This window comes from Nuphar pumila, chromosome 5 (assembly GCF_984573655.1).
Source record: "Nuphar pumila chromosome 5, dmNupPumi1.hap1.1, whole genome shotgun sequence".
Classification (NCBI taxonomy): Eukaryota; Viridiplantae; Streptophyta; class Magnoliopsida; order Nymphaeales; family Nymphaeaceae; genus Nuphar; species Nuphar pumila.
In genome coordinates this window covers 67606472-67618330 of record NC_143253.1, presented here as the reverse complement: position 1 = coordinate 67618330, position 11859 = coordinate 67606472, and the positions used below count along the sequence as shown (strand labels likewise).

The 11859-nt window shown below is 37.6% G+C and overlaps 2 protein-coding genes across 2 annotated transcripts; both read right to left on the bottom strand.

Annotated features, from left to right (window-relative positions):
* Window positions 1-8954: 8954 nt before the first annotated feature.
* LOC149837737 (uncharacterized) lies at window positions 8955-9599 on the bottom strand. Its single transcript, XM_090008114.1, has 2 exons — window positions 9270-9599; window positions 8955-9179 (listed from the first exon to the last, which is right to left on the bottom strand). Exons 1-2 carry the CDS (start codon window positions 9597-9599, stop codon window positions 8955-8957), a joined length of 555 nt encoding a protein of 184 aa, XP_089864240.1.
* Window positions 9600-10540: 941 nt separating this feature from the next.
* On the bottom strand, window positions 10541-10885 carry LOC149837736 (uncharacterized). The gene has a single exon (XM_090008113.1). The coding sequence runs from the start codon at window positions 10883-10885 to the stop codon at window positions 10541-10543; it is 345 nt and encodes a 114-aa protein (XP_089864239.1).
* Window positions 10886-11859: the final 974 nt, after the last annotated feature.

The window sequence follows — 11859 nt, the reverse complement described above, 5'->3', positions numbered from 1 at the left end:
TAGTAATAAACAATGGTGTCCTGACTAACATGAGTGGCTTAGTCACAAGGCTCTATGGCATAAATTTAGAAATGAATAAATCGTTACTTTTGTAAGCTAAATCATATTCTCACATTTGAATTGATACTTGGTATTCAGAATTGATTAGTAAAAGCAGCATGATATCACAATAGTCGATATAAGGTCCTGGTAGAAAATCACAGATAGCGTTATCAACTCAACAACTTGTTTTTTTTTTCTAACGTAAGCTAAGTTACCCAGAATAGAAAGTTCAATCAGGGCATCATTTCTGAAAAAAAAATACAGCTATAAGCACAAAAAAAACAGGACAACTGGCTGTTACTACCAGTACTAAATGTCCAACCAACAAGGTCCCACATTTGAACTTCATAAAGATATGGAAAAGAGTAACAAGTTATGTAGTCTAGGGAAAATAATGTAAAAACCATGCATGCTGTTTAGAAGATCAAAATCATGGCACGCTGCACGTAACTCTAATACCTATTGTTGGCTCATTACACAAAAAATCATGCATACAAAGTAGATTGAATAAAACAATTATATTATAGTACTCTGTCAATTCGTATGTCCAGCCACTACTCACCTTAGACTAAAACAAAATCCAGCACAGTCAATTTACATTGACAGCAGAGTATGATGCTTACCTAAAAGAACGTCTCAACTTGAAAAGAAAGAAAAAAAACTTGGATAAACTCAGCATGAGTCAATGGTGGGTACCCGTGTAATGTTTTTCCCAAGTATGTGCCACAAAAAGATTATTCAATCTCTAATAGGGTGAGTAGCAGTCGTATAAAAGGGGTTGCAACACCCTTGAACTTACAAGACACTTAGTACATACACACAAACCTAACACCCCTTACTAGTAATGAACGTGGCTGAGGCTTAGAGTAACCATAGTTCATTTTTTTTTTGTTTCAGAACACTCACACACTTGATAAAACTTGAATTTTGTTAACTAAGAAGGACCTTTCCTCCTGTATATGTGTGAGGCATTAGGTGACAAAGTAACAAATTCCAAAAAAAATTATTGCTACCATACATACCAAGTAACCACGTTATCCCATAAAATTTCTAGGCTTGAAATCAACTAAAAACTTAAATGTTTTTACCCTGGTACTCCAGGGTACATACATGTTGTATGTGTACCCGTTTTTTACTTTCTTTCAACATTCATTTGGTTACATGATGGCATGTAATGACGTTTTCAGTCCACTATTGTTCTAATTCTTGTGTACTACATTAATAACTATTGTCTAACATGCATCAGGTTGTGCGTAAATGAGATGTCACCTAACATTATTTCAGGATCATCATGCTATACATTTGCTACAGAATAATGAACCCAACGTGTACATGCTATAGAATATTTAACTCCATAAAAGGGACCAGGCAAGCGGGTGCACGCCTATGCACATAAAGCCCCCGATTGAGACCCACACCAAAACGCTGGATCATGGTCATGTGTGTTTTTTTTTGTAATAATTTTTTTCTTTGTAATATCATACAAGACTGCATGCGTGCTTGCACAGCAAATGCGTGATCCTTTGGTCAATCATGGCGAAAACCATTGGCTGGACCACTACGTGTCGTCATATAGACGAATAGGTGGTTCATCCCAAACACGAGTGGCCTCAATAATCCTATGGCCTGCATAAGTCGATGGTGTTGTCGCAAACAACCTTGGTGGTGCTGCAACAAGGTTGAGCTACAGGACATCGAACACTTGCACATAAAAAATATAATACTCTTTACTTCGTTCGAAGCTTTGACCGGCAACGATGGTGGTTTCTTCTTCACGTTGGAGCCCACTACGATGCCAATGGAGTCCAGACGTACAACAATAGAGATTCACACTACCAGCAACAATGGAGGTCGACCACCATCGTGAGAGAGAGAGAGAGAGAGAGAGAGAGAGAGAGAGAGAGAGAGAGAGAGAGAGAGAGAGAGAGAGAGAGAGAGAGAGAGAGAGAGATGGGTAGTCTCGTGTGGCTCCCCATCATAAATTTCTCCTTTAATTCCCCCCCCCTCCCATTCTTAGGGGAGTTTCAAATCCTCAATTCTCAAACCCCCATCCCACGTTTTGGTGGGTGTATACATTTCCTAAATTGCCCCCACTTACCTTCAACACAAGTTTCTCTAACTACTTTTGTTGTTTGCTTTATTGGTACCCCACCTCATTTGGGGGGATTTCCCATATTTCTTGGAAAAGGGGAAGCACAAAGGCCAACTCCCACACGTTTATTGTGGGAGAAAGTCTAGAAAGTAGGGGTTTAACTCACCCATGATTTTCCCTTTCTTTTATTTTTTTTTCAAGAAAAATTTTAACTTTTGTGTGTAAAAAGAAAAATCTGTGCACATGGGGTTTTGAAAATGGGTTGTGGCTCCACACCACCATGATTCCTACCACTACACCATACCATCACTTGGTGTTTATTTTTTCAAAAAAATTCTATCTATGTCATATTTGAACATTTTTCCTTGTTGATGGATTTCTTCCATTTTCAAGTGGATTTTTCACCCGTTGGTTCTAAACTTGCCCTCTCTTACCTTAAATGTGTTTCGGATCTGACGATATTATCCCGAAATCATTTAATTTACCATTGGGTCCTGTGAACCGAGTCAGATTATCGGATCTTGCCAAGATCCGTATCCAAATACCAATTTTTGAGGGTTTGTTATCGGTTTCGTTTTAAAAACCTCAAATCATCAAGAATTGTATTGCTTAGCATAAAATCTCACTATTTCACATAAATGCTCTACTTTTATTCATTTAGAATTTTGTAAATTTCACGGGTTTTACAACAACAAACTGGTATTAGAGACACATTTTGGTCGCGATCACGATGTCTCACAATTGAAGGAACGAGTGAGAAAAAGCCAAGGAGACATACATGCATCATGTGGAGATGGACGCATAAACAACAAATTAGTGAGATACAGTGAGACATGATAGTATGGTGGGGATGGAGCAGTGTATGATGCAAAGAATGATTGAGCTATTAAACACACGATTAATTGTTCTCAAAGTTTAAGAAGAATGTTGCATTGATGGATCAAAACTCATGAATATTGGTACATCACAACCCCTACATGAATCTAATATAAATAATCGATTGCTTGTAGATGCGCCCGGGGTGGTGATGCAACCAGATGGAGTAAAATTTGATGAATAAAAAGATGAAAGAGCACATGACTGAATTGGACTAGACGACTATGGTCCTAAAGAAGGAGTCAGGCCCTAACATTACACCAGCCGTGAGTTTTCCCCAGCAGCAAGGTTCCACTGATAATGAGACTATTGTTGGCGGGTTCCCTCTAGTGACTGCTCACAAGGAATTAACCCTAGTGGCTGAGGAAGCCAACAACAACCTCCCCACCACAATCAATCCCCTCTTCCCATTGGGTTTACCCCCTTTAGGGTTGTCCTCGGCCAACAACACAACCGCCAGAGTAGGTACAATGACCATTCATGATCTACCATAATGAGGCCAGATATCAATTGAATTTTGAGTTTGATGCTAGATATGATAGTAAATATTTAGATTTGAACAACCTTACAATGCATCACTTTTAAAGTGTTTGATGCTAGATTCTTGTTTCTCGCAACATCTCCTCCAGTAATATTTTCAGGAATCTTCACTGACACAATACAACCATCTGCATGTGCATCTATACTATACAGAGACTCTAGTTGATTTGAGTAAATCTAAATTTAAGACAATGGAGGAAAAGAGTTGAGCAATAAGGATTATAAAAGTCGTAAAAGTGTAGAAAAGCTCTATCCCAAGCATATGAAGAATACTAACTTGACCTCATTGATAACTTATCTTAGTAAATGACCTGAAATTGATATAGAAGAAGCACTAACATTAAAGATTGGCTCTATGAATTTTATCAATACTGATAAATAATGATATCTAGTCTTCCTTTCTGTTGTGGTGGTCAATTTCACTGATGGCCTCTAAGTAACTGCGATTCGGTATCACAAATTACAATCATATCAAATCTAAAAATGACTAAAAAACATACAAATGATGGTCTCTGGACAAGGAATTGAGACATTAGATATCAGATCTGCCATGGATTGGGCTTAAGTTTCTTTTTATAGTTCGAGATTGATTAAAGTTGGCTGATGCAACTTTTTCAATAAAGCATTTTAAAAATATATTTTCAATAAAAACATTTGTGCAAACCGTGCATCAAATCATAAAAACCGGCTCGCATGAGTGGTGGAGTCCGGGTCAAACTCAGGGAGTGAAAAATACTTTGTATTCAAGCACACAATCTAAACTACACTTTATTGCCTTGAAAAATAAATGATTAGGACTTAAACAAATAATAAATGGTTTTATTATAGACCCAAATTGAATTAAATAAAATAAACCTAATCTAGAAATAAAGGAAAAAGTCTTCAGTGATCTGAGGCTTTTGTCCCTCCTTCTTTAGCTTTGGTCAACTAGGTTGAACACTTTTGCATGGTTTGCTAAAGGGCTCTCTGAGGGCTTCTTGAGGGTACTTTCGAGGGCTTGAGGGGACCTCAGAGGGTACTTCGGGGGTACAAAAAAGGGCTCACCGCACGTCCATACTCTTCTCTGCAAAACAAAAATAACAAAACACAAAACAGAGAAATAGATCTACGAGAAAATCGAAGACAAATGTGAGAAATAATCACAAAAAACATGAATAAACTAACATGAACTAACTAATAACATGAACTAACCATAAACTAACTTGTAACAACCTAACACTAAACGATAAAATAACAAAACAACCTAACTAACAAGAATTTAAGAAACTAATTACTTAAAAAACTATGATTAGCTAATTCAAGAAATCAAGAAACTAATTAACTCTAAAGATCAAGAAAGCAATCAACTGAATATAGCAAACTAAGTAACAAAAATGAACAAGAATTGAACAAGAAAATTAACTAATAAACTATGCTAATCGGCTAACCCGAATTCAGAAGTTAAAAAGATGACTAATCATGACTACTGGCTAATGAAATTAACTAAACAAAAAACGAATATGATAAAGCTAACCGATTAACCACTATGTAACAACTAGGTAAACTGAAATAACATGAACTACACTAATCAACTCTTGAAGAAAAGAAAAAGACGTGAATATCAATTGAATGCTGGATACGTTGAATAAGGATTACTAATGAAATACTGATTAATTCATTCTAAGAAATAAGTAATGCTAATAACCTAACTATCTGCAATGTATCGATTCTTACCCATTACTTTGATGCAACTAAAATATTAAAACACAACAACTAAAAAGAAGACGTTACTCTATAAACTATTCTACGAATTCAAGAAAAATAAATAAAATTTCTTTAACTAATAAACCTGGCCAGCGTCAAGCACAATCAAGTAAAATACCTAATGAATACTAATGAATTAAAGATGACGTATGGGCTAAAACCACTACTGAGCTAATCAAATGATGAAAACCATAACCTATGAAATAAACTGCTAAAATGGATGAAATAAAGAATCGGCTAGTGTAAACTATGCAACTTGTTAAAGCAAAATAAATGAGTGATCTACAATGTAAAACACTATAAACAATTCTGAACTAGACTACGTACTTGACGCGAATGACATTAACACTAACCTATACTAATTGATATAACACTACAGCCCCACATGATGAAACTAACCTAGTTATGCTAAAACGCTAATCACCAACACAAAAGAGAATATCAGCTACCAAAAAACCACCATTTAATTGATCTAAAAAGCATCAAACTAAAAAACATGAAACACACTATTCTAAACTAGATCTAACCTAAAACTAATCAAGAACTAATAAAAAACTAATCAAGAACCAAGAATCAAGAATCAAGAATCAAGAAACGAAAACCCTATTCTAAAACTATCGATTATCTAAATCAAGATTATTCAAGGCTTAAATCAAGAAAATAGCTAACCTACAACAAACAAAATATATTTTTGTCTTTTTATTTTTCATATGCAAGATATGAACTAAACTAATTTAAATATGTGGATAATGTGAAGATCAACTAAAACTACATGTGATGTTATGCTTTATGTGATGCAAAACCTAAAACTACGTGAAACGAAAGAGAAAGAAGCAAACCAGATGATCCGCTTCCAACGGATTGCATGAGAAGAGAAGATGGCTTTTTTGCTGCGATCAGACGAACTCCACTCTCTCTCCGATAGAGGGGATGCGAAGAACCGATGACCATGAAGATTAGAAGAAAGATTGAAAAGCATACGGAACTAGAAGAACGAGGTAGGTAACTGGTCGATCAAAAAAGAGGAAGAAAGGGAGGCAGAGAGAAGAGAGAGAGAGGGTGGGGGGGGGGGTCAGGCTACAGGCTGAAAAATGTTTTCCATAATGAAAACATGCTATTTATACTAATCTAGTTAGGTTAAAACAAGAATTTCAAAACAGGTCCAACAAATTTTCAATAATTCTCAAAGAGAGTTTTGCTTAGAAAAATGTGTTTCTCTGAAAATCAAAACTTCCTAAACTAATTAACATTAGCTAATTATAACCTAATTTAACTAAACTATAATTAAGAAAACTCTAAACTAGTAAAAACACCAAAAAATGCAAGGCAAACTTTGAAATATATGATTTTCTCATAATTTCTATTTTAATGCGGTTTCTCAAAGCTAACGATAAATATGGGTTTGTAATATGATTTTTCCACTAGATTATGCATAAAATAGGATGAATAAAATTCAAAATATATGCACGATCAAATGCCTCCATGCTTATCGTTTGCTAGTCCTCGAGCAAACTAAAACAAAAAGCAAAAATAACAAACTAACTAGAACAAAAACCTAACTCACTTTCATAAGAATCATGGTTGCATTTAGCATATGCAACAAGCTCTTTAAACCCCTGGGTTACCCCAGTGGACGAGTAAGGTCTCATGAGGTTTTGCAGTGATGCTACCCAGAAATATCTCTGTCATGTATGCATAAAGATTTCAATTTCAAAAAGTAGTAGGCAGTTAAGGAGTTTGTTTTCACAACTATTTTATGCCATTACACTTTCAAAACATAATCAGAGTCTTTTACATGCCACCACAGAATAAAACTTTTTCTTTTGCTTTTCTAAATATCATAATCATTTATGCTTTATTCTAAAAAAATCAAATATGTACATGTTATTATTTACTAATCCTCACTCATATGTTTTCTGCACAGGTTCTCCCAATATTTTCTTCTAAGCAGTAATTTTTTTTACACTATTTTCTTTTTCTTTTCCTTGATTTTCAATTTATTTACACTTTTTCTTTCTTTCTTTTGTTGAACACTATATCAAATTTTCAGTTTCTTGACCCATGCAACGAGCTTTGGGTCAGTGACTCTCAAACTAGATGACCTTAGGGCACCAGATACAAAGTAACCTTCAAACTTAATCGCTCAGGTCACTAGACCTTTAATTTTATAGTTTATGTATAACTTGCTTCTTGTCATGTGCAATGTCAACATCTATTAGGCTCTCTATAAATTCCATGTAATGGGCATTCAGGTCGGTGGCTCCCAAACCAGATGACTTTAGGGCACCAGGTATAAACACCTCTCAGGATCTACTTGCTCGAACAAAATAGGCCGCATATATCAACTTAGACAAAGAAGTAATTTCCTACGTTATTCTTTTTGACATGGGAATCAAACACTTCAACTTGCATCTGAGTTCAGCTACTAGGAAATATGAAGATACCGAACAACTAAACATATGCTTTTTTTCATTTTTGAGCTCTTATTTTCAATGTTATTCATTTGCTTAGTTTTTCGAAAATAAAGCTATGCATATTCATATTTATGATTTAAAATAAACTCTAACATGTATCTATTGTCATTTCTTTGAAATCCACATAAATAACCACAGTTTTCTAGATCAGTGTTAGAAATTTTTTCGTGGGTCTTAAAAATTCTCTAAAAACATTAGCTTATATAAAGCATTCATATAAGGTCAAACTCGTTCCTTAAAATCCCAATTTTTATGAGTTGTTATCAAAAGTTCAAGTACAAAGACAAAAAAATCTAGGTGTACAAACTACACCCTCCCCCATGCTTGAATGACACTGTCCTCAATGGCACCCCCCATGCTTGCATGAAATTGAGTGAAGGGAGAACAAAAATATATAAGACAAAAGGGGTAGAAGTCACCTGATCTATGCTATGGAATCTTACCTGATATGCCATGTGAATGGCTCTGTAGAGGTTCCATCTGTCTCACAGTTTGCAACTCATATACCAAAAAATGCAATGCATACATGCTCTATCATTCACGCCGATGAAAGAAGAAAATTAACTAAAAAAACAGAAAATTACTAAGACTACTAATACTACATCACAAATATGGGCTGCCTCTAATAAAGTGCTATGTTTTACGTCCTCAGCCAGACAAATCTCTGGTGACTCTTCATCATCCATGAGATCAATGGACGTGAAGTCATGCTCAATCAGAGGTTATGAGGAAAACATTATCATCTGTGACACTGCGCACTATTTTTCCTCAAACTCTACCCCTCTGGACCCTATAATGACTCTCGAGGCTAGCAAGATGAACGAGATTAGTCTTCACATGGAGGTTATTCTCAAAAAATGGAGAGCTATAAACCAAATGTTGAGCAAGACATACATCCAATCGTCGATCATATTGCTTTCCTGTAACGTCAGTCACACAGAAGCATTCGTCATTTCCAATCACTATCATGGTAACATCAAAGTATGTAATCGTACACGCTTATTGCTGAAAGAAACCTCCATCTCTCCAGTATAACAATCGATACGAGCATGGGTCGTGACCAAGAATGGTCTGCCCAGAATGATGGGGATCTGGTGAGCGACATTGGTGCCCTCCATGTCTAGAACAACAAAATTGACAGGGAAGTAAAAGTCCTGAACCTTGACTAACACATCTTCCAAGAGTCCTCACAGACGCTTGGTAGACCTGTCGGCCAACTGCAAGACAATAGTTGTGGGTTTCATATCTCCAATCCCAAAGGTGTCATAAAGGGAATCCGACAATATGTTCATGCTTGCCCCAAGATCGAGCAATGCACGCTGAATAGTCATGTTCCCTATAACACATGAGATAATCAGTGCCCCAGGATCTTTGAGCTTAGGTAAGGCTTGTTGCCAAAATACGGAAATCACCTGCTCAGTTAAGAAGATCATCTTGGGTAACGACCTTGATTTTCTCTTCTATGTGTAAAGTTCTTTGAGGAACTTTGCATAGGCAGGCACCTGTTGAATGGTGTCAAGCAGGGGGATGATGATATGAACCTGCTTGAACATATCAAGCATCTTGTGCATGCATGCCCTCTGTTTGTTGAAATCAATTGATTTTTTCAAGTCCTGAGAAAAAGGAGCTCGAGGGATATATGAAGAAGGCACAGGTTGTGGGCTCTGCTCATTTTCCTTAGGACTAGTGGAGGAGATTGATTGGTCAATAGGTGTGGCATTGGGCTCGCCAATCAACTCCTGAGTAGGGTGGAATGCCTTCCCACTCTGAAGGGTCATAACAGAGTTGGCTTGCTCTTGGTGGGACTCTGTGAGGTGCAGGTCATGATACATGGGTTCCTTACCCTTCGGGTTAACAACAGACTGACTCTGGAGGCTTCCCTCGCTTCATCGGCTCAAGGCCTCAACCAACTATCCCATCTGAGTCTCGAGCTTCACTATTGACTATGTGTGGGAACTGAGTTTGGACTTAATATTAGAAAATGCCTCTAGTAGCTTCTCCTAAAAAGATGGGCACGATGTGGGTTCCTGAGGAGAAGGCAAGCTAAGCTGGGGGTGAGACTGTGGAAATGTGGGACACGAGTCTGTGCTGTGTCTGAGAAGGCATGTGGGGTGGCTCTTATGGTTTTTTTTTATGGAAAGTTGAGATGATTCTGCAATCCCAGGTTATAGGTAGGTGCATAAGGGTCGTGCACCGATATGGCAAAACCTTGGGCAACAATCACTTGCTCCTAAACGAATTCAGGATATAGTGGTGCTGTCAAACACTCAGAAATAAAGTGTGCAGGGCTAACACATAGCTCACACACTTTTCCTACTAGATTTAGCAAAGTTGGGCTGGCCACTAATTGATCAACTTTCCTAATCAACTGGTCCACTTTGACTTGCAGATCATGCTCGGACCCAACTTCATAAATCCCTACCTTCTTAGGACCACTAGGAACAAGTATGGTCTTATCAAGTTGTGAGGACATGGCATGGTGCATAGCATTTTTGCTCAAGGTATCAAATAATATCCATGCCTCATCCTCGCTCTTGAGCATGAATATGCTTCCACATGAAGAATCCACCATTTTCCTGTCCTTATTGGTCAGAACATCATAAAAGTACTGCACGAGTTGCCAACGGAGCACCTGGTGGTGGGGACACTTCCAAAGAAGATCTTTCATCCTCTCACAGGTCTCATAGAACTGTTCTCCCTCAATCTGAGAGAAACTGGTAATGGCTTTACGAAACTGGTTCGCCTTACCAATTAGGAAATACTTCTTGAGAAACTAACGCTGCATATGTTCCCAAGTGGTAATCTGAACAGTATCGAGGACCTTCTGCCAATGCTTAGCTTTGTCCTTGAGGAAAAATGGGAACAACATCAACCTCAACATGTCATCCCCAAAATTATTGATCTGTATCGCAAAGCAGATCTCGAGGAACTCATCAAGATGACAATAGGGGTCTTCGTTGTTTAGGTCATAGAAAGATGGTAGCATTTGTATAATGTTGGCCTTTATCTCAAACTGTGGCACTCCTACAACGGGTCTCGCGATGCAGGAGGCCGGAGTGTAAGCATTGGGAGTGAAGTACTCCCAAAGAGGATGAGTCAACTGTTGATCTTGAGCCATGAGGTTGGATCAATGGGCTTTCCTAATAAGGAACTTGGGATCCTCGACTATCTCTGCAAGCTCGGGGTCAAGCGAGCGTTGCCCTTGCATGCACCTCAGGGTAGACCGGTGCAACATATAAAACCGTATAAAAATCGAGTCTTTTTAATAAATGATAAAGGAGAATTTTCAATTTTGTAATATTATAATGCTAAGATGAGGTATCTCGGACCTTCCGGGCAATGGATTTCGTGTTCAAGTAAGATGGCGTCAGAGGACCACACATGCTTAAAAGATCTTGAAATAGTAAACAAGACAAGAAGCAAAGAAGTAGCGAGGTGGTGGGGCACACAGCTAGAAGGGAGGATGTCCCAGGTTCGAATTCTCTTGGGCGCTAGAAAAATTTGCTAAAGAAAATGTTTTGTCATTCAAAGTCAAACGACCATTAAGAGGTTAAATAAAATATTGTTGCAAGAATTTGCAACGAAATGAGACATAGTGTACTGGTGGGGCTTGTTACCCCTTGGGGAGGAGAACCTCAGTTCAAATCTCCCCCTGCACCAGGGACCTTTTTGCCAAAAAAAGATTTTTTTTTAAATGAAAATTTGAAACTCAAAGCAAGCCATTAAATGATGGATCTAAGGCAGGCATTAAAAATAAGAGACTCATTTTTTTAGAAGGGGGTTGGAGTGGATAGCCAAAGTTGGAAACCCAAAGTTGGAAACCCAACTGTGTGGAATGGGAAAAGCCCATTCCACGATTTTTCTTTTTGGGCAAGTACATCCCCAATGGACCCACGAATGCATGATGATGGGGAGAAATTACAACAGGAAAGTTAATGGGGGGCGGTTTCCAAAAGAAAAAGAGATGGTTACCCAGAAAGGGTTACAAAGATCGAGTCTCATTATGACTCTTTCTTTTCTCTCTCAACCTTTCCCCTCTCCAACGAGTAGATTGTCTCTACTTCACCTCATTTCAATTCTTTTTGGTGATGG